At 35.7% G+C, this 25,981-nt stretch overlaps 1 protein-coding gene and 1 long non-coding RNA gene across 14 annotated transcripts; one reads left to right on the top strand and one right to left on the bottom strand.

Annotated features, from left to right (window-relative positions):
* Positions 1–272: 272 nt before the first annotated feature.
* LOC107821708 (uncharacterized) lies at positions 273–10,599 on the top strand. Of its 13 annotated transcripts, none has more exons than XR_012701918.1 (4): positions 273–463; positions 866–4,705; positions 5,350–5,554; positions 10,270–10,599. It is a non-coding gene; the product is annotated as an uncharacterized LOC107821708 (long non-coding RNA). The 13 variants fall into 13 exon arrangements; XR_012701916.1 differs by having other exon boundaries at positions 273–617; XR_012701920.1 differs by having other exon boundaries at positions 273–2,788; positions 2,866–4,286.
* A 4,220-nt stretch (positions 10,600–14,819) lies between these two features.
* On the bottom strand, positions 14,820–15,749 carry LOC107821705 (aspartic proteinase nepenthesin-1-like). The gene has a single exon (XM_016648153.1). The coding sequence runs from the start codon at positions 15,747–15,749 to the stop codon at positions 14,820–14,822; it is 930 nt and encodes a 309-aa protein (XP_016503639.1).
* Positions 15,750–25,981: the final 10,232 nt, after the last annotated feature.

Raw genomic sequence — 25,981 nt, 5'->3', positions numbered from 1 at the left:
TTTCTTAAATACATATTTTTATTAGGCCCACGGGCCGGTCCAGCCCAACCTCAATCAAGCCTCACAGGCCACAGGCTTATTCGGGCCGGGTTTAAAAGTCTTATTTTTAAATTGGCTTCAAAAATTCTAGTCCAACCTTGTTAAATCATGAGTTGGGCTGGGCTAGCCCAACAGACAAAGCCCATATTGACGGCTCTAATATTCATATTCTTTTCTATTTCTATTTCTATTATATAGAAAAGGGAAGATGGTCAACCAAGGGCAAAATTATCTTTTTGCTCAAAGGAAAAAGTGTCTTCCATCTATTCATTTTTGGCACACACGACATGGGTCTAGAAACATCTACACTTCCGACTTCCATCTCTTCTATTCCAACCGATCGGAGGAGTACTCCAGTTCTTCTTCAAACTTTCAATAATACTCTTAGCTCTTTTCATTTTTTTATCTATCTGATATATTTCAGGTATCATTGTCTCAATCTTTGCTCACATCTTCTTTGTTTACTCTTTGTCTTCTTTTCTTTCTTTTCTTCTATTTAACTGTTCCCAATTACATGTATAAAATTACCTTGAATTTTGTGTTTTCCAACCAGACGTTGGGGAATCACCATTATAAAGGTTATTTTCCGTCCAAGTTCATTGATGTTGCCTTCTTCTTGTTGATTTACCTCTATCTCCTCCTCCTCCTCCTCCTCTTCTTCTTCTTCTTCTTCTTAAGGTGTTAGACTTTTATTATTCTGCTTACTTAAAAAGAAAATGAATATTTAATTTTGCTCCTAATGCATATTGTTCTTCCTTTTCTTTACTTTTTTTCTTTTTGTATATGTTATATTTCCATGTATTGTTAATCGCCAGTTTATTTTCAGGTTCTTGATAATTGCCTCTTCACACACTCCTCATTTTCCATAGTTGAGGGAAAGAAAAGTAAGAACTCATGATAACCCAATTTTGATAAAGCACTAAAATTGATGAATGGGTTAGACATTGACATAAAGTGGATGAATTAAGTCAAATAGCTATTGAAAAAAAAATTGTGCATGTGAATTTCTATTAACAGATTTTATTCATTATTTCATGTCTTAGGAAGACTTAATATGGTTTAAGATGATTTGGGAACTCTTCTTAAAAGTTATGTTCGAGCAACATCTTTTTGTTTGAATTTAAATTGGTTTATCTGGCTTGAAATTTATGGAATAGGGAATGTATGTTTAAGGGCCTATAATGGATTGCTTTATATGTTGACTCATTGTTGTTGGTGGGATTTGAAAGTAAAGGAATGGAGGAGTAGGAAGTAGGACGATGGATATGAAATGATGAACAAATAAGGCATATGCTTGGTTTTGATTTTGTAAGTGTATTTAAAGGAAGTGGAAGAAATGGACATATTTGCTCGGTTTCAATAAGTCTAGGGAGGCAATAAATATTGTTCTACGTTTTGTCACTATTTTTTAATGTTGGAATTGTGCTTATGTGTTTGTGAACTTATATCTATTCTAAACCTTTATAGTTTTTTAGGGTCGCTGTGGATGCAATATTAGACACGAACAAAACGACTTCAGAATTCAAAATGTTGGGCCCTTGGTAGGCATGGGCAATACTCATGTCTTCAAGAAAGTTCCACTTCCTTCCTTCCATTGATTTTCTTCATTCCACACCCATTTCTTGGCAAAAATTCTTCCATGTCTCCTCCCAGCTCTCTCCACCAAAAAACAATGGAGGCTAAAAGCATAAAATTTTTTGAAGTCTGGTTCTCTACTGTTGTCGACGATGAATAGATGGTGGCCAAACATCAGCTGAAGCACGATACAGCCACCTTTATCTGACGTTTTCTATCCTTATCTCTCTCAAATTCTCCGCACATTTTTTTCGTTCACTGTTCTATTTTTCTCAGGCATCCTTTTTGATTCTGCTTCAAAATTTTACCCTTTTGTTTTCAGTTTATCTAATTGGCTTTAATTTTGCGGTATTTCTGAATTTTGGTAAGTTTTCTCTTCTTTCTTTAGTTGTTAAACTAGCTTCTCTCGTCTCTGTAGTGAAATTGAGTAGGTATGTTTTAGTTTTTTACATTTATGTTTGAGTGTGTATTTCATTTTCACATGTATATTTGGAAATACATATGTAAGTGCATGTTTGGGTTGCATAATTATATTTGATTTTGGGTGAATTAGATGGTATTCAAGGAGTGTATAGTTCTATGAATTAGATGTTCACATGTCTGTACAAATTTTCTCTACATACATATGCATGTTGCTACAGCGCAGGAAACACTAAGCGTCATCAAGACAAAAATAGTACTAGAGTATAGAAGAACTTTAATGCAACCAAAATGTTTGACGGTATGCCTGAATATCTAAGTTCCAGCCCGTCATCTATAAATCCTGAATTCGAACACAGAAATATGATGATTTTCTTTTATTTATTAACATTAGTATGCCAACTGTTGTTTTATATGAACCTTCAGTTTATTGTTGCATTCCTCTTCATAACTTTTCAGGCTACATTTTTGTCTCTGTTATACAACTATAGTTTGCCCTCCTTACTTTCTTCAATTAGATAATGCTGCGAGTTACTGAGGATTTTACTTGAATTTGGAATTTTTAAGTTAAAAATTAAGATCTTTATTTAACTTTTGTTGGTCTAACTTCCATGGCAATGCTTTGTTGATCTGACAAAGATAGTAATCACCTTTAATTTGCTCTCTATGTCCTTCTGAATACTCATATTCATGACTTTTCTTTTTACACTCTTTTTTTAGTTGGATATTGGACTTCACAAAACTCTATTTTAAAGTGAGTTCCTGTCAAATGGTTAATGTTTAGTTCACTTGGTTATCTTGATCTTATCGTAGTTTTATCCATCAAAACAGGCCAGTTTAAAAGTTCAATTGGATTAAGGAAAGAAGTAATTCTCAGAGGAAAGAAATCACTTTTCATGTTATGGTAAAAAATTGCTGGACTTGATCACCTGATTTATCTAATGCAGCAGGTAAGTCTCACCATTTGTTATCGATCATGTTTTAATGTTGCTCTTATCTGATTGCGTGAATAAAGTAAAAAGGATTCAAGTCAGATAATTCCAGGTATTATAAGTAAGTGACTCCCTCAAGTAACTCTTATGTGCTATAAACTTAAGGCTATGGATTTATCTTTGCAAATGTTATTAAGTTGTCTGGCATTTTATTTCGGTTACACCGAACATGTACTTTAATGACTAAGGTAATTTTTAATTGAGATGGGCATTTGGACAAAGCATATTTCCTCCAGCATTAATTTTGTGGAGCAAAAGCAAGGCTCTCTGAATAACTAAAGAAATCATGTCTTATTTTTTGGAATTACAATTTGTCAATTTAAGATTTCCTTTCTCTTTAGATGTCAACAACGTGGATTTAGTCTAGATTGAAGAGGAATGAATTTATTCTGTTAAGGACCTGTATTTTCACCTGAGTTATGAGATTTCCTTCCGTTAACCATTTAATTTATATGCCTCAAATTTATATCTTGGTCTCAGTTGAGGGAGGATGGCTTATTGTACTAGAAGGGCGTCAATTACAGTTTCGGGCTAGTTTTCATGATATTTGAGCCCGTGAGTGAGACTGGAGAGATTGATGGTTGAGTGAGGCCGAGAGCCTGATTATGAGTGACAGTTATGGGATCGGGCTGCACGTCGCAACGGTTGTACTGATGCTATGATAGTGCTTGGGCTGTAGGAACCCCTCCGGAGTGTGTAACACACCCCCAGCGAGCGCGATTGATATTATTGAGGGATGGATCTTTCCCTGGACATGGATCTTGTCCGAAGTACTTGATACTTGGAGATGGATCTTCTCCACAGGGCTGGATTGGCCTTTTCTCGGTACTGGGTGACCTATGGTCAGTGATGTATATATTCTAGGATGGATCTTCCCTGGGCCGTATGGGCCATATACAGTACCGATTGGTTGAGCAATTGAGAGTGTGAGCATTTGAGGCTGACAACATGGTGCATCATTTACAGCATGTGCATTGGCATGTAAAATATCAGAGTTATATTTTTCACCTTGTTCAATTCTGGTTATTTTACTGTTTTGAGCTATCTATTTAATTTGAAAGCATGCCTACGTTTCTGCACCGTTATTTCCATTGTTAGCTGTACTGGTTGAGTTCGTCACTACCTTTCAGTCCAAAGGTTGGACTTGTTACTTACTGAGTTGGACGTACTCACGTTACTCCTTGCACCTCGTGTGCAGATCCAGGCGCTTCTGGTCACGACGACTACTGATTGAGGCTTCAGAGTTCAGAAACTATCGAGGTAGCTGCACGACGTTCGCAGGCCTTGACTCTCCTTCTTTATCTCTATTTGTATTTCAGTTTTTATTCTCTAGACACTCTAGTGGACTATATTCTGGTTTAGACGCTCATGTATTCAGTGACACTCCGTTTTGGGATGGATTGTTTCGTATTTTGAATTATTTCTGTTTTCAAAAAGGCTTTTTCTTTAATATTAACTGCTTCCGTCTTTATTTTCAAAGTTTTACTGTGATGAGTTGTTAAGTAGAGGCTGGCCTAGTTTCACGATAGACGCCATCACGACGGTTGATTTTGGGTCGTGACAAAATCCTTGAGGTACTCTTGCTACCTCATGAGTTTTTTGTTTCACAACTATTCTCTAAAGTCCAAGAAAGATTATCAATCAATGTAGCCTTCATCGAATTGAAGACTTTTACCTAGGTAGTTCCTGCTTTAATTTATATAGTCTTAAGAATGTTTAATTTATTATATTTATTTGTCAATGTTGTGCTTTCGAGTAACTAGGCGTAAAATTGAAATTGTTGGGAATTTCAATATTGCTGGTTCTGTTAGCCTTAAACAATCCAAAAATAGTGAACCCCTTTCAGTTGGTAAAAGCAAAGTTATTTCTTTTCTACCTAACATTCGCTTTAATTAATTCATAACTGATGTCATTCAGAATTGATATATTGTTGTGTTTACTTGTAACCTGATAATTGTTGCAATGAATTGGAAGAATTTACATAAAATGAAGACAAATATGTCTCACTGATGTAGAAGTAGTTAGCAGGCTCTCTGTTTGAGTTCTCAAAATTGCAAGAAGCATTCTTATTTTTGGTTTGTTTTTTAAGAAAGGTTTGATCTTTTGCTTTCTTTAGCGTTTAAATGACTGTACCTATATATTTATATGTTTTTACCTGCTTTAGCACAATCCTACGTGTTAAATTATTCATATTGAAATCATTTTTAATGTTAATACAATCTGGGCGAGTTACACCCATCTGCTTTTGATTTTAATATTTTAAAAATAGACGATCTTCTGCTTGATTGTTCATTGGCTTTTTGCATTTGCATTTCTCCATTAGCAAGAGAACTAATGCAATGATTCCAATGAAGACCGGAAGGCTAATGATTATTGGAAGATGGAATTGCAGAAATAGCTAAAGAGACAGCTACATGGGTTGCAACTGCTGTATTTTTTGGTTGACTTATTCAAGTATTTTAATGCTTTGTATTGGCAATGTAAGATTTCATGATTCATGTCAGAGCCTCAATTGGAGAACCCAAATGGTATTTCTACTTTCTTGAGCTACTATTTGTTTTCTTAGATTTTGATGTTATAGCTAGGGCTGTATTTTGTCTTTGTCCCGGGCCCGGGCCTAACGGGCCGGGCCTCGCGGTCCCGGGCTTCGTGGTCCCGGGCTCTGGCGGTCCCGGGCCTGGCGGTCCCGGTCTTCGTGGGCCTAATGGGTGGAACCGGCCCGTGACGGGCCTAAGCCCACATGGTCCTGTGCTTAACGGGCCGGGCTCGTGGGCTTCGCGGGCCTAGCGGGTTTTTTTTTTTTTTTAAAGACAATTTCTTGTAGTATCATGGCTATATTAATATGTAGTATATATGTATATCTAATTATTAAAGTGCTTGACGAAAAAGAAAATAACAAAACAATAGTAAAACACTAAATTGTCATGCATAAATATCACTTCTTGATATTATATTGTATCTTATGTATATATATTCTCTTATATATTTTCTTTTAGTATATATATTGTATCTTATGTATATATTGTAGCTTATAAATATATTTTCTTGTAGTATATATATTGTATATTATGTATATATTGTAGCATAATATATTTTCTTGTAGTATATTATATTGTATCTTATGTATATATATTCTCTTATATATTTTCTTGTAGTATATATATTGTATATTATGTATATATTGTAGCATAATATATTTTCTTGTAGTATATATATTGTATCTTATGTATATATATTCTCTTATATATTTTCTTGTAGTATATATATTGTATATTATGTATATATTGTAGCTTATAAATATATTTTCTTGTAGTATATATATTGTATATTATGTATATATTGTAGCATAATATATTTGCTTGTAGTATATTATATTGTATCTTATGTATATATATTCTCTTATATATTTGCTTGTAGTATATTATATTGTATCTTATGTATATATATTCTCTTATATATTTTCTTGTAGTATATATATTGTATCTTATGTATATATTGTAGCTTATAAATATATTTTCTTGTAGTATATATATTGTATATTATGTATATATTGTAGCATAATATATTTTCTTGTAGTATATTATATTGTATCTTATGTATATATATTCTCTTATATATTTTCTTGTAGTATATATATTGTATATTATGTATATATTGTAGCATAATATATTTTCTTGTAGTATATTATATTGTATCTTATGTATATATATTCTCTTATATATTTTCTTGTAGTATATATATTGTATCTTATGTATATATTGTATCTTATAAATATATTTTCTTGTAGTATATATATTGTATATTATGTATATATTGTAGCATATAAATAATTCTAAGTATAGACAAAGAAATATTGCGAAAAGAAGCTCATGGGTAGAAGCAATAAATTTTATTACCAAAAAATGACATATCTTTCTTAGTCATCCTTCCCCCAATGGAATGAGCACAACAAGGTACTAATACCACCATTAGAAGGAAAAAAACTAAGGAAGATGTGCCAAAATACAAGTTACATATTATTCTATGTATTATCTCTAACAAATCTCATAAATCCTTCAAGGTTCGGAGGAGGTTGCGTTGGTGGTGGTGGAAAAGAAGCTTGTTCATCACCACTTCCGGGCGAAGCCGAATCCTCCGTAAGTTCCGCTATCATTTCTTCATAAGCTTCATCTATCGCCGGTTGTGCTTCTGCAATTCCAAAGTTTCTTCTTTCCGAGCGGATCCAATCTCTAAACAATACTGATTTTTCCAAGCTATCCCTCATAGACGCTCTATGATCACCTATTTGCAGTCTTGCTTGACTGAAAGCGCTCTCTGATGCAACAGTTGAAGCTTGAATTGATAAAATATCCCGAGCCATCCTTGCAAGAACAGGAAAATGTTTTTCCCTTGCCTTCCACCATTCCAAAAGATCAAAAGAGCCGTCTGGATTCTCCTTTTCAAGTCCCTGAGACAAATAAACTTGAAGCTCATTTAGATGTGAAGTTTCATCATAATTTTCACCTTGAGACCCCTGAACTCCGTCCAAGATTTAAGAGCTTTTAAGCCCGCAACTCTTTTAGAGGATTGTGAGCTAGACGAAGTAGGGGTTGGAATAGTTGGCCTAGCATGCTCTAAGGCAAGTTGATAAGCATTATAAACTGTTTGAGCGTTAATCTTAATTGAAGCTTTTGCATCTGCAAGTGTCGCAATTTCCTCATTTGAAAGATCTAAAGCCTTATAAATATTTGAATACCAAAAATGAGGACCTCCCAATTTCATTGTAGGATTTAGCATTGCAGCAAGACCATAAATAGGAGGGATAGGAAAAAATATTTTTTAAACTTTTGTTTCATTTCATTTATAGCAAGTTCATAAATATCCCCACCCTCACTAAATTCAACAAACAAATCAGATAGTGCTGCAATATAAACTAAACAGTTTGAAATAGTAGGATAATATTGCCCAGAAAATGCATTTGTTGCAATTTGAAAATGTTCTAAAAAATCTAAAAGAATTTTAACATTAGTCCAATCTTGAGTGGTAAGCATTTCATCATCATCTTCACCACCTACCCGAGAATTAAACGTTGCATTAATTGGGTTTCTATATTCATATGCTACTACTAAACTTTCGTACATACAATTCCATCTAGTCGGGCAAGGTTTAGGAACCTTTCTTTCTCTAAGGCCATATTCATCACATTTTTTAAAATACTCTCTAAGTCTACTTCTACGGTTTGAATAAAAAGCCAATTAAGAGCCATTCTAACCTTTTCAATTTCTATGTTTAATATTCGCATACCATCACCGACAATTAAATGATAAATATGACAAATACATCTAACATGGAAAATATTAGTAAATGCAGGATTTAGTGTTGTTGTAAGCATGCCTATAGCACTGGTGTTACTAGAAGCATTATCCATTGAAATTGCCATTATTTTATCGCTAAAGCAAAAATATCTACAAATATCTGCAACAGTGTTAGCTATAAATTTACCTGTGTGACGCGAATTAATTATTCTATATGCAATTATGCGTTTTTGCATTATCCATTCTTCATCTATCCAATGACTTGTAACAGTTAGGTAATCACAATCATTACCACTTCTACCAATATCAGTAGTAATAGAAATCCGATTAGGTATATGAGTAAATAAATAACGCAAATATTGTTCATATTCATGTTTGAATTTATAAATATCACTCTTAACTGTTGCGCGAGGCCAACCTTTATAAGTAGGATTAAACACTCTTCTAATATAATGAACCCAATTAGGATTAGAAGCAAAAGTATAAGGTAAGCACATAACAGTAATCATCTTTGCTAATTCTTCACGATCTCTATTTGGATCGTAATATAAAATACCTCCAGTGACAGTGTTAATTCCTGGTTGAACTAGATTTGAACCTGTACTAGGGTTAATCGCAGAATCTACACTTGTCCCCTCTAGATGCGCTTTCATTTGAAAAAATCTAGCCTTATCTCTAGGGTGTGTTTTTATGTGCCTAGTCAAACTACCTGTGCCGCTACGGTCTCCTACATATTTATGCGACATTAATTTCCCACAAGTTTTACACTTAGCCTTATTTTTTTCTCTTACTTGAGTAAAAAAATTCCAAACTAATGATGTTTCTAAGCGTTTAGCAGGTTCTCTATTAAAAGTAGGAGTTTCTACAGGTGGGTCGACCGGTGCATCACTTGGGTTATTAAGAGGACTAGTAGGTGTATCATCTAAATCCGGTGCTTGAGTTTCATCATCATCCTCATTTTCCTCATTATTTTCTAAGATGGTTTCATTAGGATAAAGAGCATTCATAATTTCATCATCTAATCTATCACCTGGTGCAACATTATGATAAAATTCACTATCGGTAAATTGAAAACAAGGGTGATCACTATCAAGAATTACGGAAGGAGGAGGACGTCTAGGTTGGCGACTACTTTCAACTTGCTTATCTTTTCTAGGTCGGGGAGCCGGGGAAGGGTAGTTGGTTGGCCACTACTTTCACCGGTTTTATCTTTTCCTTTACCAAACATTTTTTTCAAAGTAAATGCCATATTAATTATAATTATGCAAACTAAACCACACAAAAATATATTATAAAAACGTAAGAGTTGAAACGAGTTTACCGGATTGCCGAACAACTTCTTGAAAATTGAAAATCGTTGAACACTTGAAAACTTCAATTCAACAACTTCACAATTTTTCACGAAATTTCAACAATAAATTAAGTAATTGTAGTAGAGAGATTGAGAGAGATTGAGAGATATTGAGAGATATTGATGAATTGGTGAATAAAAATGAAAGAATGAGGGGGTATTTATAGTTGAGAAATGGGGAAAAGTGTAATTATATAAAGTTTGGGGTTAAAATAAAGTTTGGGGGCCAAATGGCCATTTTTTTAACTTAAAAAACGGTCATATTTTCAGCCCAAACGGCTAGATTTTAAATATGGCCGTTTGATTTTTTTTTTTTTTTTTTTTTTTTTTTTAAAATAGCCGTTGGGCCCGCCAGGCCCGCCAGGACCGGCCCAGGCCCGCCTGCCGGTCCCGGGCCAAACGGTCCCGGGCTCGTGGGCTCAACCATGGAGACCAGCCCGTGACGGGCTCAGAGGCCCACCAAGACCGGCCCACCCAGGACCGGCCCACCAGGCCCACCAGGCCCGTTAGGACCGCGGGCCCGGTCCGGTCCGGTTCAGGCCCGGCCCACCGAGCAGCATTAGTTATAGCTAAAAAAGTTTTTTCTTTCTTTTAATAGCAGTTGAACGATATTCGTGGAATTCATATAGTACAATTTTGGGTAACTTACACCATCTGCTTCTGATTATGCTATTTGAAAGCTAGACGATCGTCAGCTTGATTGTTCAAAGAGAAGATGACTACCTCCTCTGCATGGGATACACTAAATATGTACAGTGTTTTCATCTGATGGTCAGTTCAATGCTTGAAGTTTCACTTTTTGGAATCATATTAAACATGCTTTAGCTTAACTTCAATAATGAAAAGATACTGGAAAAATGGCGAGCTGTTAGTAATAAATTTCATAGCTTGCTCAAATTATTTCAATGAAAAGTTTTACCTCCGAGTTGATTATAATGCGGCTATAAATCTATTCCCTGGCCAAAGATGTGTGTTGTTAATAATGAGTAGAGAATGTATGTCCAATTGCTGCAATTTCATCTGTGCTTTATATAATGTGATAGCACATTTGTCACAGTTTGCGGCCATAAGTGTCCAAGTTGGAGCACATGAGCTGCTACATTGACAATTAATGTTAAGGCTTTATGAAGCAGTGGAGTTCAACATTTGGAGCCTCAATCACACTTTCTTATTTCTCTTTTGTAGACTGAATGTAGCTCCATGTAAAAACAGTCACTCAGAATAGGAGAACTAAAAGGTGATTTAACGCCATAAATCAGATGGGAAAAAGGAGCAAGTGTTTATGAGAACTCCATACAACTAAATTTGACTTCATTAACCGCAGAAGTATAAACGTAAAAAAGATGTCACTAATGAAGGTTTATCTTGAAACACACTTATCAACTTTTCCTCAGCATCATTTACACAGTTTCAAAGAACACAGTAAACAAGAAGATGATGGTTCTATTAAAGCATGATATCGCCGGTACACTATATTGAAGTCATTAGAAAGAACTCTATTAGATGTATTTAATGATTAACAAGTTCACCAATGTAGAGAGGAGAGAAAACAACACAGATCAAAGCAACTTCTATAGAAAGAGAAATATATATGCCCCATACATACATTACAAATAGGGTAACCAGCAACGAAAAATTGTGAGAAAATATCTTGCCACTGTCTACTATCAGCATGGATTTATGTAGTGACCTTTAAGTGCTTTTCGAATTACTTTTTTTACCCATGTCCAACCTAGCTGTCATTTTGATGCTTGAATGTGATGATATTTTCTAGAAATTATAGGTTGAAACAACAACCTGCTTAGTATAGGGGATAAAAGCATTCTTTGTGCCAAAACAACTCTAATAAACTTCATTATAAGTTCTGGATGATAATTAAGCATTATTGCTATCATTAAAAAAGATCCCGACTTCCATGCATGCGCAAATTGATTTGGATAACACTATTGAGATAAGTATGTACTCCTATTCTATTTCAGTAAAAGTTAAAAAGAAAATGATTTTTGTGACTAAAAATAGCGTCCCCTCACTCTATACATATTTTAGGTTGAGCTATGTTATTTTGGCAACCACAACTGCATATCGGACTATAGTTTCTTTGTAAAAGAAGGAGAGTGAGAGACAACAAATGGATGTCTTCTAAGCTAGGAAATGTGAATATAAGTAGTAATGCTTCGTCTAAGGAAAAAAGAAGTACAAATAACATGATTATACCATTTGCCTCTATAACTGCCAAATTTGTGGCCCCCCAACTAACGTTTCTTTATATAATTTAATTAATTGTTATAATTAAAGAGTCTTTTTTGGCATTTTTGTTCAATATGTTACGCTAGATTAGCTTATATGAAACTATATGCATAAATAACTTTTTCTACGATATATTTTATGAATTAAAAATATTTGAAGAATATTTGACCAAATTGATGACTTTGACTGATCCCAAAAAATTTCTAGTGAAACAAGCGAAACTTATTATGCTCTCTTTCTAGTTTGACCATAGATTTTGTCAAAATATATTTGGGGTCTTTTGGCAAATACATGTTGGGCCATAGATTTTATCTATATTTTGACAAATTCCTAAAACCCAAATCCCAAAAGAGCTGGTTTTGACCCAAAATATCACTATTATATTTTTTTAAAAATTGTCCCAAACTTTTATATTTTATAAAAGAGACAACCATTTCTTATTTTGTAACAATGCTGCTTTGTCTCTTGGTCATCCGATAGTGTATTATATAGTTCATTATAAAAATGATAATTTTGTACCAAATTTATTTATGTCCATGATTATGATTTGCGATAATATAATGAATGTTATTGATAAATGTTCTATTGGGTATTTATGATAATTTTAAGAACTTGTGGGTATAAGTCATGTTTCATGTCTTTTCAAAAAAAAAAAGTGAAATATGTTTGAAAACTTATGTCCAAACACATTTTCATCTTCAAACCAAACTTCATCCAAATCAAATTTTTCAAAACAAAAAACAAATTTGGGAATCTATGGCCAAACGAAAACTTACGTTGTGCACGCCCCAAATTATTACCCATTTATCCATCTTAAAAATAGTTTCACAAAATAATACTCCACTAATATTAAATTAGTAATTACCCGGCCACCCATCTCAATATAGAAACCTTCACTTTCCTTCTATTCTTTTGGCTTTTCCACATATACACATACTAGACTTCACATATTTTATAATTTTTGTTGTTTGTCATTTTTTTTTTCATTATTGATCTCTTTTTCAGATCTCAATCAAGTTAGGTAAGCACTTGGTGTTTCAACTTCTGGTTATAAATTTCATATAATCTTTGCTCAATTAAGTAAATTTTCTACTAAAATATTCATTCTCTTAGAAAATGGAGATGGAAGTATCCATATCAACGTTGTGGCTTTCATCAATTAATTTATCATCTGAATTTATTTTGAAAGTTCAAAAATCTGAAGTTGTTGTTGATTAATCGATGGATGTTTGTCTATTTGTGCTTAAACTTGTGGTTGCGCACTGATTTGAGAAATTTAACTGAAGAGAGTTCAAGAGTCAAGACACCTTTGTTGGGTTTTGATAAAGCTTGAAATTCACTTTTTTTTTTTTTTTTTGGATAACTTGTTGATATTTGATCCAATTTTTGACTGAGGTTTGTTCGGATTGTTGTTTGGAAGTTGTGATTAAACTTTTAGCTCATTTAAAATCGATTTGTGAAATTTGTGCCAAAAATATTAATTTATTAAGTTCAAAACAAACCATGGTCTTGAGAATGATTTTTGCTTTTCATTTTATTAGGTGAAAATATAAACGTTGTGAACAATCTCGTCAAAGTTGAAAATGATGTAACAAGAGCAAGTTGGTTCTCCTGTCAATAAAGTGAGATTTTCATCAAACGACAATAAAGTATTCTGATTTCTCAATTTTCTTGTTAAACTGTCTACGGAAAAGTCTAGAAAAAAAAATTAGATATTTTTTTTTTTGCATCCAAGTTGTGGTTTCGTGATATCGGCGAAGTTGAAATGATAACTAATAGGAGATCATAATTCAAATTTCAGTAAGCAGTAAATATATAGAACTCAAGATGATTTTTCCTTATTTGCCTAAATCTCTAAAAAATCATTAATATATTGATACAACGAAACAAATAATCCCAAAAATAGTCGAAGCGTATGAGTTGCTCTTTATGCCACTAGTTTCGAAATATGTTTGAAGATACAATTAAAAATAAATAAATTAAAGGCGTCACAACACCAGTGAGAGATGACATATTAGCTTGTCTAAGGCCACTAAGGGCATTTAAATTTAAATGTCCTTAGTGGGTACACTGGTGTAATTTAAATGCCCTTATATGTTCCTCTTTTTTTTTTTTGTTAAAGAAAGAAAGAAATCTTGCTATATTTTAAAATATTTTAACTTTTAAATTTTTATTTTACCTTAATAGTATTTTCTAACCAGAAAAATATCATAACTTATTTAATATCACCGGTTTCAATTTTTTTTTTCATTCTTTCTTAACTTCGTACTCGTCACAATCACCATATATATAAAAAATAAAGTAGAAGGAGTACATTGTAACTTTATGACAATGATGATTAACATAAGGACAATTTTCATACATCTTAAATCGATCGTATTACATGAGCTTTAGATGTCATAATTAATCAAAGTTCAAATACCTAGATTGCCCCTCAAAGACACATTTTTCATTACCCAAACACCGTTTGGCTAGAATACTATTTACTTGTTATTTGGCTTTGAACTATTTATGAGAAAAGCAGGAATTTTTATATTAATACTAATATTGTGTCAAAATATTACATCCCATAGAAAGGCCACTAAGGACATTTAAATTACAAAATTTAGCCAACTTAGTGCAAGCACTGTATCTCCGAAATAAACTTAACCAATATCAGCAGCAATTCCTAAAAGTAAATCTTAATCCTACTCTTATGGTATCTTACACTCAACATAGTCTAGGTACATTTGTTTTTCCACTAAGTCAAAACCAACATTATAGTTTTGTATGGCAAATAACCCTATAATTGTGAGATTTTTTTCAGATTACTGAATAGTCATGCAAAAAGCATCTCCAAAAGTTTGTTCAAATAGAGATTCTGGTGGCAAGGCTAAACAAGCACCTTCACTAAATTGAATTCTAACATCCGGAAAATCTCTTACATCCTTTGAGATATGTCCCAAAAAAGCATAAGCGGTCGCTTACCATATCCACAAGCTCCAATTTTCCTTCTGTTAATCTCGTCACCTCTGCACTCAACACTTCATAAGCTCCTTTATGCAAATAGGTTGTTGGAGTTCTCAAGTCAAATGTAACAAAATTTGTAATCAATTTTCTGTCTATTGCAAGTTGTTTTTCTCCAATGCTAATCCCATCCAACTTAACATAGTACGAATCTTGATAAATTTCAAAGGGTGTTGGATTCCCCTCTATCGTTGCTCCATCACCTATAATAAGGTGACTATATGGATCATTAATAATAAGGCTGCCAATGCAAAAAGAAAATTGGGACGACCCTATTTGTCTCACTAGTGATGTCTCACCGGGTCCTAAACCAAGTATACCACAATACTCGTCGCCAAATCCACCTCCAGCATTATGCGTTCCACACCCAAAAGCTATCCTCGGAACCATCATTGTCCCGTTGTCAGATGTAGTGAATTGAAGAGTGTCTCGGCCAAGGGTTCCAGTGGACACACTCTGATCGGGGAACTTTGATTTGTATAAGCACTCGCCTTTGTCACCTCGTTTACCTCCATACACACCACACATATGAGAGTTGTACGGCTCTACAACATATGTTGATGAATTAGCGGGATAGAAGTGCGGAATTTCTTTTTGGTTGCTACATTTGACACAGGGGTAGCATTGTATCCAGAATTTGTTGCTACTCGTGTCAATTAGTACAAGCTGGTACATGGCGGGCTCACCAATCGAGATGTTCGCGACAAAACCACGAGTCCTATGCATAAGGCCACTCCGGATTGTTACAGCGAGAGTTCGAGGAAAGAAAATGGTAAGAAGTGTAAAAGTAACAAAGTAGACAAGAACAACAACGTAACTTGCCATTCTAGAATATAATTTTTAGGTGATTTTTACTGGGGAATTTGGGTTTGATTGCAATGAAAAGTTTGCTATAGATGTGTTAGTCCCGCCAATATTGCTGTATTTGTAAATAATAATTCTGCAAGATATAAGTTATCGTAATAAAACAGGTAATTAATTCGAGCCCACTGAATTCACAGTATTTCCTTAAGGAATTTAATCCCCTCCTAGTACCCAAGGTAATGGATTATTTCCTCCCAGGATAGAACGAATCACACACTGGTGTAGCGATACTTCAAACCCCAGTGTTTCAGCGAACACAAAGTTCGGTAGCAAATCACACTTACAGTTGCTTTGTTTGAAGTTAAAACAATGCAGAACGAAGGAGTAGAAACTCAGAAAATCGTATGGAAATGCTGAGAGGAAGGAGTGCAATGTATAGCCAAAGTTGAGCGTTTTTCAGTTTTGTTGGTGTTTTTCGTTTTTCGTTCGTGTCTTTCTTCAACAGCTGCTGCACATATATATAGCAGGAAGATGAACGACCCTCCATCCTCCATGGTGGAGCATGCACTAGCTTGTTTGTGGAGCAAGCACTTGGCCATGGTGGGAAGAGCATTAGGCGGTTGCTATTGCAGCTGGTGGTCAATACACGGATTGAAAAATATCCGTTACAAATGCGGATAATCTTACGTTAATATTTACTATTAATAAATAAATTTGGTCCAAAAAATTAATCAATCAATCGATTATTTGACCAAATCCGAATCCGAATCCGAAGCCGAAGCCGAAGCCGAAGCCGAAGCCGTAGCCGTAGCCGAAGCCGAGCCGAGCGAGCGACGACGACGACGACGACGACGCGAGGCTTGCTTTCTTATTAACTCTTTAAGAGCTACAAGAAAAGCAATTATATATATACCCACCAAAAATCTTTTCTTCTTCCAATATGGGACAATGTCTCATTGTCAAGAGGAAAAAATTTAAAATTTTACTCAAAAATTTTATTTTTCCTCCATTTCCCATTCACCCTCATTTTAAGACTATTTCATCTTAAATAACAAAAACCTCAACAATCCCCCACATGAATGAGGAATGGCTATATCACGGAAGTATGCATGGAAAAACTGTGTGATTTGCAAGCAAGGATTAATCGCATCTGGATAAGTAGGTTTCCCTTTGAACTTTTCGTAGTAAACTTATGTCGGATATATTCGGTCAATCGGTAGATTTGATATCTTTGAACCGTCGATCTTTGGTGTATACCTAGACAACCATAAGTCACACAATCAACCCTTAACCGTCTTTGGTTCTCATTGTTGTGTTCGTTTCAGCCATGAACACCGCCTGGTTTCATAAGTGCGTAGAGAACTGGCCTTACAAAGTTCTCCTTAAAGCGGCTAACACTTCACACTTACATAGGTGATTCCTAAACGTGTCATCCTGTAGATACACTATTTGATATACCCCGTATCAAATTTAGAAATTATTAAAAAGCCTTAATGCTTTATCCTTGGTACTGAACATTGTCTCATCACGAGAACGGACTAAAATTTTATTTGACAATGTTGAACCGTCATTAATGACTTTGTTTGATCTCCTTGAACCTAGATCTTGGGATCTCCAGTCTTCTAGGTAGAGTTACCGCCACAATGACTTGTTCTCGGCCATAGTCCTATTCCCCTTGATGATTTCTCAACTACCTCTCTAGTTAGGCCTTTTGTAAGTGGATCCGACATATTATCACTTGACTTTACATAGTCAATCGTGATAATTCCTCTAGAAAGTAATTGCCTAATGGTTTTATGTCTTCGTCGTATATGACGAGATTTACCGTTATACATAACGCTCCCAGCCCTTCTAATTGCCGCTTGACTATCACAATGTATGCATATTGGTGCCAACGGTTTGGGCCAAAATGGAATGTCTTCCAAGAAATTCCGGAGCCATTCAGCTTCTTCACCGGCTTTATCTAAGGCTATGAATTCAGCCTCCATTGTAGAGCGGGCAATACATGTTTGTTTGGACGACTTCCAAGATACCGCTCCTCCACCAATAGTGAATACATATCCACTGGTGGACTTAGAATCAGTTGAACCGATGATCCAATTTGCATCACAGTATCCCTCAATCACCGCAGGGAATTTACTGTAGTGCAAGTCAAAGTTCTGGGTTACGTCACTAGTGATCCAATTTGCATCACAGTATCCCTCAATCCTATTACAGGCTCTTATCCCGTTAACATAGAACATATGCTAGTACTCGTCCCCTTGAACCTCTTATAAAGGTTACGTCACTACGAAATCATGCTGGAAGAAGAAAGGAAAAGCCTTACATATCTTTAAGTCGATCCTTCGACGAAGAAGGTGGGAAAGTCTCCTCTTCAATATAATCTACACCAATGAAAATAACAATACTATCAACAATACAATATAACAACAACAAATAGAGCCAAAATTAAGCTTGGGAATAACTAGCTTACGATACATCAAGAGACAAGCTCGGTCCTTAACTAGCAACAAAATAGTAATCTACACTTCTTCTTATCTTGAAGTTACATATTAACACTAACACACACACACACACACATACACACACACACACACATACACATACACACACACACATACACACACACACACACACACACACACACACACACACACATATATATATATATATATATATATATATATATATATATATATATATATATATATATATATATATATATATATAATCTCCCAAAACTCCAGCCATAACAATATCATAAAAACACCTCAAAACAGTCCAACATGGTATCACAACTTCTATACGTCTTTTGATTGTCAACTTATTAACTTCTAGCTTCATACAACAGAGCTAGGGCTTAGATATGATCAACATCGTGTAGGAGAAGAAGAGCTTACATTTAAACAACAAGAAAAACTCCATGAACAACTCTCCTTAAACTTGAAAGAACTCACAACACATCAACAACATCATATAAGTGGTGGATTGATCTCCACCACTTCTACAACACTTTTGATGAAGAACTTAGGTGGTTTGGCCTTGAATTTGTGTATGTATCTTTAGGGTATGCTTTGAGAGAGTTTAGAGCTTCTTGGAGGTCTCATTTGGCCGAAAATGATATTTAGATATGAAAGTTTTCACTTTATATAACAAGGTAAGTTTCCACCGACTTTGTGGGTCCCAAGGAAGTTGCTTGTGCAGTCTCGTAAAAATGCGAATATCTCTCTATTTCGACGTCGTATGCACGGAAAGTTTAATGTATTGGAAAGTAGACTCATAGATATTCAATTTTATGGGTGTATCACCCCGTAACTCAAAGTATATTTAGATAAAAGCTCAGTGACATTAGACCCAAATTTAGGTCAAATTATAAATGTAACTTGCGACAACTTTTGTCGTGTTTTGTTTTACAACTTATTTGACTTAAAAGCCAAACATACAAATATTATAAGATTCAGTTACCTTAAAACTGACCTCCTTATTATATTAAGTACTCATAGTTTACCCTGAAAGTATGAGTTATAACATCTTTGATTTGTTTAACCTCCAACCCTCACGATACTTCCTTAATACTTGTTTTAATCTATCATTTTCTTTGTAAAGGTCCTTAAGCTCTCCAGTTTACTTTGATTCACTTGAGATGCATTGTAGCATACAAGTATGGGGTGTTACATCCTCCCCTCTTAGGAACATTCATCCTCAAATGTTGACTCTTAGAGACTTGCGAAAATTTCGCCAAGGTCTTCTTTGAACCACTTTACTAAAACCAACTTGCACGCAACCAGAAAATACCCTATACATGCCACACATGGCCAATATCTGTAAATGGAAACACTTGTCCTCACACGGCCATTTCTCATGAATAGAGCAAGATATAATTACAAGTTCATTTTAACATTCACCGTTTATGCTGGCAGGGTTGTAAATAATATCTAACAATGGAAAAAGGTCGGCATATTATACCACAATATTATTATCTTCCTCGTGATTGTTGTTTTCCTTATACTAGAGCCTTCATATAGGGACATTACCAACTTATGGATATTGCTTCTACCCGATACTCACGCTCCTCTGATTCAATCCTATTCAATACGTTCTAATACCGTTCAATATCTATAAATCCATCTCCCTCTTTTCCCGCTAACTCTGGATCCTTATTGCCTTACTTATTCAGTTTTCTATCTCGCACCTCCTTAAGAAAGGTTATCATCCTTATTATTAAACCTACAATGGTCATTATTTAGTAATCTTACTGTATTTACATAGCCTAGTTCTTACTATGACTTATATCCCACTTCGGGAGTTCAAAGATGTCCAAGTCGTGCTCGTGTTCATTACCTTATCTAGCCTTTCTGTCTTTTAATTCTACTTTGCAACAATTTACCTTAGGTATGACATGCTAGCTCTATTAACAATCAAGTTACTACATCATCTAACAATACTCAAGATATATATAGACCTAGTAGCATAATTACACATACTCCCATTCTAAAATAGGTAACATACCTAATTGCCTCTAAGATGGGGGCTCGAAATCCCACTGATATCCCAATGCATACATCTGATTCTGGGTCCCTTTTAAGCCTGATGCTCTCCTTCTGCCTCTGCCTAGCTGAAATGATGGTACTAAGCCCCTAGGCTGCCCTGAACGACTGCTACCCTCATAACTCAACATCGGACAGTTCTGTGCCATATGACCTGGGGGTGCCACATCTAAAACATGCATTCGTACCTCGTAAGCACAATCCCTCGTGTCTCCTTCTATTACTCACATCGAAGTGGTTTTATTTGTCCAATACTCTCTTCATATTGAACTCCTTGTGCCCTTGATCCATGACTTGTTCTCAACTGAGGACTTTGAGAATATTGGGTCTCCTCAGGCCTAGATAAATTGCCCCTGCCTGATCTCGTATGTCCAGAGACCTATTACTACTCGCTTCCCCTACATGCTCATCAACTGGCCTGTCTCTCTTACCTTGCTACCTTTCTCGAGCTTGTTCTAGCTGCTATCGTTGTTTATGCTCCTCTAGATTATGGGAAAAAGCCTGAATCCGAGATATGTCCATATTGTCATTCAGCGAGGCTGTGGTACAAGCTTCAACTAAATCTGGTGCCAGCCCTACCACAAACCAATGTATCATGGCTCGCATCGTATCAACCAAAGATGGGGCATACCTTGCCAACGAATCAAACCTGAGGCTGTACTAGAGAACACTCATATCACCCTGCTGTAGGGCTAAAACCTGATCAACCTTGGCTTCCCAGATATCTAATGGTAAGTAATGGTCCAGAAAGGCTCTGGAGAATTCTTCCCACTTTGCTGGTTACGCATTCTGCCCTCTGGATAATTCCCATGAATCATACCAATACACAACTATTTCTCGCAGCCTGAAAGCTGTTAACTCCACTGCCTCCATCTCGGAAGCATGCATAACTCGAAAGATCCTATAAAGCTGGTCAATAAAATCTTGGGGATCCTCATACTGATCTATCCTCGTGAACTCTAGAGGGATCAAAGCAATAAACTCACGGATCCTCAAACTTTCGAGCCCCTTAGATGGTCCTGCACTAGTTGGAACTCTAGTCTGTCGTTGTGTAGCTACTAACTGGGTCAAAAGATGCACAACACTCCAAAGATCCTGATCAGTAGGGACTGATAGCGGTAGTGGTACTCTATGAAGCTCCTCCGGTGCTAGTGGAGTAGGGAATACTCAGGAAGGTGACTCAACTCTAACCTTTGACGAATCTACATAAACCGGCGGCGGTCTACTAATGCCTCCCCCTCAACATCTTTACCTTTCTGACTAGCTATATCCATTTGTGTATCAGGCATCTCTGTATAACATATCGAATATGAGTTAGACATTGACTCCTTATGACTCAGCTCTATACCGCACGATCTAGATCAGAAAGATGGGTACCCAATCCTAAATGCCTTGTAGATTACTATTTATAAATGTGGTGCACAACACATCCACAAACTCGACTCTACTAGACACGGCTTTGTAGACTCCCTAGGACAAACCTGCTCTGATACCAAGTTGTCACACCCCAAACTAGGTGAGGTGTGGCTGGCACTCAGTGCCGTACTGGCCCAAGAGAACCACTCTGCAACTTTTGAATGCTGGACATAACCCAGGACATACATAGGCCAACATGGCCGCAACTCATAATATATCGTAGGAGGCCAAGCGTCATATCAACTAGCCATCATACTCAAAATATCAATACATGTTCGGGCCGAGGATGCCACTATGAGTATCAATACCAGACAACCCAGAAAGAAAACATAAATGAGGGCCGACAAGGTCACTAACATACTATACATACTGAACCTGTGTCTACAAAGCCTCTAAGAATATCTAACATCAAAATATCGTCGGAACAAGGCCCCGGCCTACTCGTAAGTCTATAAGAAAAATCTGATATCGTGACCTTTAGACTCGATTATACTCCGGAAGAGATAGAGTCTTATCGATTTCTCGCTGAATATCAATCTTGTCTACTTTGAGGGCTCGTCAAACTTATTACTTGCACCTACATGCTTGAAGTGTAGCACCCCAACAATGGGATGTTAACACAATGAGATGTACCAAGTATGTAAGACAGAAAGCAATACATAAAAATAAATTCTGAAAAACTAAAAAGCGTGAATGAATACAAAAATAGTCTGCTGAATGATAAGAATAAGAGTGAGCTTACCAAGTACTGTAGATCGACTTACTAAATCACTGTCACTAGGACCACTTGGTCCTTCAATATAATTGAACCACTCAAACTATCATAATATTCTGAACTATTTCTATCACCTGTTGCTCAGTGATCTCTTGTTGCATCATCGTTGTTACTTATTCTAAGGGCACAATGTGGCTCTTACGCGTAGCAAGGCAGACCGTTTGTAAGGTACACTACAACATTACTATCTGGTGGCACGTACGCGTAATAAGGTAAACCGTCCATAAGGCACACTACAACATTACTATATGGTGTCACATATGCGTAGCAAAGCAGATCGTCCGTACGACTCAAAATATTCGGGTCGGACTATGCGTACACATGGGACCGTCCATAGCCAACCTTTATCTTACCTATGCATTTCATAGACCATCTATAGGTTAACCTTCATTATCCCCCTATGCATTCATAGACCTTCCATAGGGATTCATTCATATTATAAATAATATTACACCAACATGCAACAGTCAATATCTTACACGCTCGGTACTTGTGTCTATAACGTATAACTTCTTCTAGTACTTTCGGTAACTCTTAGTTCGTATTCGGCAACTAGTAATCTCTACTCATTAGCTTGAAGGAAACTCATAACTACTCTCCGATTTACACATCCATCTTGGCGTACTAGTAAATGGCTTTCGAGATTCATATAGTCTTACCTTTACAAATTCATTTGGTACATCGTAGGGCTCGTATTTCATATTGTTTCAAGCGACTCATCGCATTCTTTAACTCTACCTCTACTTTCTTTAATGTATGGAATATCATTGCTATTTTTGCATGCGAACGATTATTCTAGTAAAATAGTACAATGTGTTTCATAACTTATGTGACCTTACGTTCTTCTACATATGATCTATTCTTCATTCGTTAGTTTGCTCAATCACAACCATTAAATTTACGGGGAGGTTTTCGTTAATCAACTTATCACATCTCTTAATTTACATCTCTCTCTCTCTCTCTCTCTCTCTCTCTTATTAGCATTAGGGATATTTCATAGCTACCTTCACTAACCAATGAAAGCTACTTCGTCCATTTCATAAGATCATAGGCTATATACGTAATTTCTACTAGTGAGCCATTTATAATTTACCATTAAATGAAGGCTATACTTTTCGTTGTAGACTCAACATAAGTTCCCTGAGGTCTCTACTTATTTTAAGGAATTGTCCGTGGATTACAACTATGAGTAACTCATTTTTTTTATCTATATTCACTTTTGAAGTATTAGAGGTTCTTATCCCATCAACATAGAACATATGCTAGGACTCATCCCCTTGAACCTCTTATAAAGGTTATGTCACTACGGAATCATGCTGGAAGATGAAAGGGAAAGCCTTAAATACATTTAAGTCGATCCTTCGATGAAGATAGTGGGAAAGTATCCTCTTCAATATAATCTACACAAATGAAAATAACACTACTATCAACAATAGTAACACATCAACTAACTACCACGCGACAAGCTTGTTCAATGGAAAATCAGACAACATCTCCCCCATTTGTTTCACCTCCCTCAAGGTCACAACATCAATAATAACATGCCACCCTTAATCCATTTATCCAGAACCTTAACAATATGAGAACTGCCCAACAATAAAATATAACAACAATAATAGGGCCAACGTTAAGCTTAGGAATAGCTAGCTTACGATACATCGAGCGACAAGCTCGGTCCTTAACTAGCAACAAAACACTAATCTACACTTCTTCTCTTCAAGTTACATATTAACAACACACACACACACACACACACACACACACACACACACACACACACACACACACACACACACACATATATATATATATATATATATATATATATATATATATATATATATATATATATATATATATATATAGAGATCTCCCAAAACTCCAACCACAACAACATATAAAAACACCTTAAAACAGTCCAACATGGTATCACAACTTCTATACGTCTTTTGACCGTCAACTCATAACTTCTAGCTTCAAACAACATAGCTAGGGCTTAGATATGATTACAATCGTGTAGGATAAGAAGAGATTACCTTTAAACATCAAGAAAAACTCAACGAACAACTCTCCTTAAACTTGAAAGAACTCGCAACACATCAATAACATCATATAAGTGATCTCTGCCACTTCTATAACACTTTTGATGAAGAACTTAGGTGGTTTGGCATTGGATTTGTGTATGTATCTTTAGGGTATGCTTAGAGAGAGTTTAGATCTGCTTGGAGATCTGATTTGGTCGAAAATGATATTTCGAGATGAAAGTTGTCACTTTATATAACAAGGTAAGCTTCCACCGACTTTGTGGGTCCCAAGGAAGCTGCAAACGCTGTCTCACAAAAACTCGAATATCTCTCTATTCCGACGTCGTATCCATGAGAGGTTTAATGTGTTGGAAAGTAGACTCATAGATCTTCATTTTTATGGGTGTATTACCCTGTAACTCAAAGTATATTTATAGAAAAGCTCATTGACATTTGTCCCAAATTTAGGTCAAATCATAAATGTAACTTGCGACAACTTTTGCCGTATTTTATTTTACAACTTGTTTGACTTAAAAACCAAACATACAAATATTATATGATTCAATTAACTTAAAACATGAAATCCTTAGGATATTAAGTGCTCATAGTTTACCCTGAAAGTACGGGTTATAACATCTTTAATTCGTTTAACCTCCAACCCTCACGATACTTCCTTAACACTTGTTTTAATCCATCATTTCTTTGTAAAGGTCCTTAATCTCTCCAGTTTACTTTGATTCACTTGAGATACATTGAAGCATAAAAGTATGGGGTGTTACACTCGCAAATGCGGAGGTTAGGAGGGTTAAACCTTCACGAACGCATGTAGCCTCTCGCGATCGTGTAAGCCATTGAGGCTTTACTCTTTGCGAACACGTTAGGTTTCACGCGAACACGATGAACACATGACGCCAGTGATTATAATAGTCCCAAAATGGAATTTTGGTCATTCTTTCAAATTTTTAAATCTTGAAAACGCCAGTGATTTCCCAAGAGCTCTTCTTCCCCAATTTGTCGGTAAGTGATTCTAACCTACATTCTTTCAATTACCCATTACATTTCATAAGATTTCTAGAAGTATCCTATTCAAGCACTAGAATGGCAACTGGGTTGGACATGGACCAAACACGAAATAATTTGAAGTGTACATGGAGGTCTAGCTATTGAGAAGGGGATTGTTCACGGTTCAAAGGGAAAAACCCACATTGCTGCAAGAGGAACCCAACGTTTGTGGACATGACTCCACAAACACCTCCCGAGCAACAAATTTGAAATTGTTGCAAAAGTGGAGTAATTGAATCATGGCTTCAAGATCCAGGGAACACTTTGAGTGCCTTCTAGATGAAAGTTGGTCATGCTAGACCAGCAAACGGAGAGTGAGGAAGCCAAAGAGTTTTAGTCTCAAGGCACCGAGATTTGCATATATGTGTAGAGAAGCAAAAAAAAGGTGGAACCAAGCAAGAAAGCATTGAGTAAGTTACAAACCGTAAT

This window comes from Nicotiana tabacum, chromosome 18 (genome assembly GCF_000715075.1).
Source record: "Nicotiana tabacum cultivar K326 chromosome 18, ASM71507v2, whole genome shotgun sequence".
NCBI lineage: Eukaryota > Viridiplantae > Streptophyta > Magnoliopsida > Solanales > Solanaceae > Nicotiana > Nicotiana tabacum.
The sequence above is the reverse complement of the archived record's forward strand: the minus strand, read 5'-3'. Positions and strand labels throughout refer to the sequence as shown.

Excerpts from the sequence above, each read along its gene's own strand:
- LOC107821705 (XM_016648153.1), bottom strand. The coding sequence starts at position 15,749 with ATGGCAAGTTACGTTGTTGTTCTTGTCTACTTTGTTACTTTTACACTT.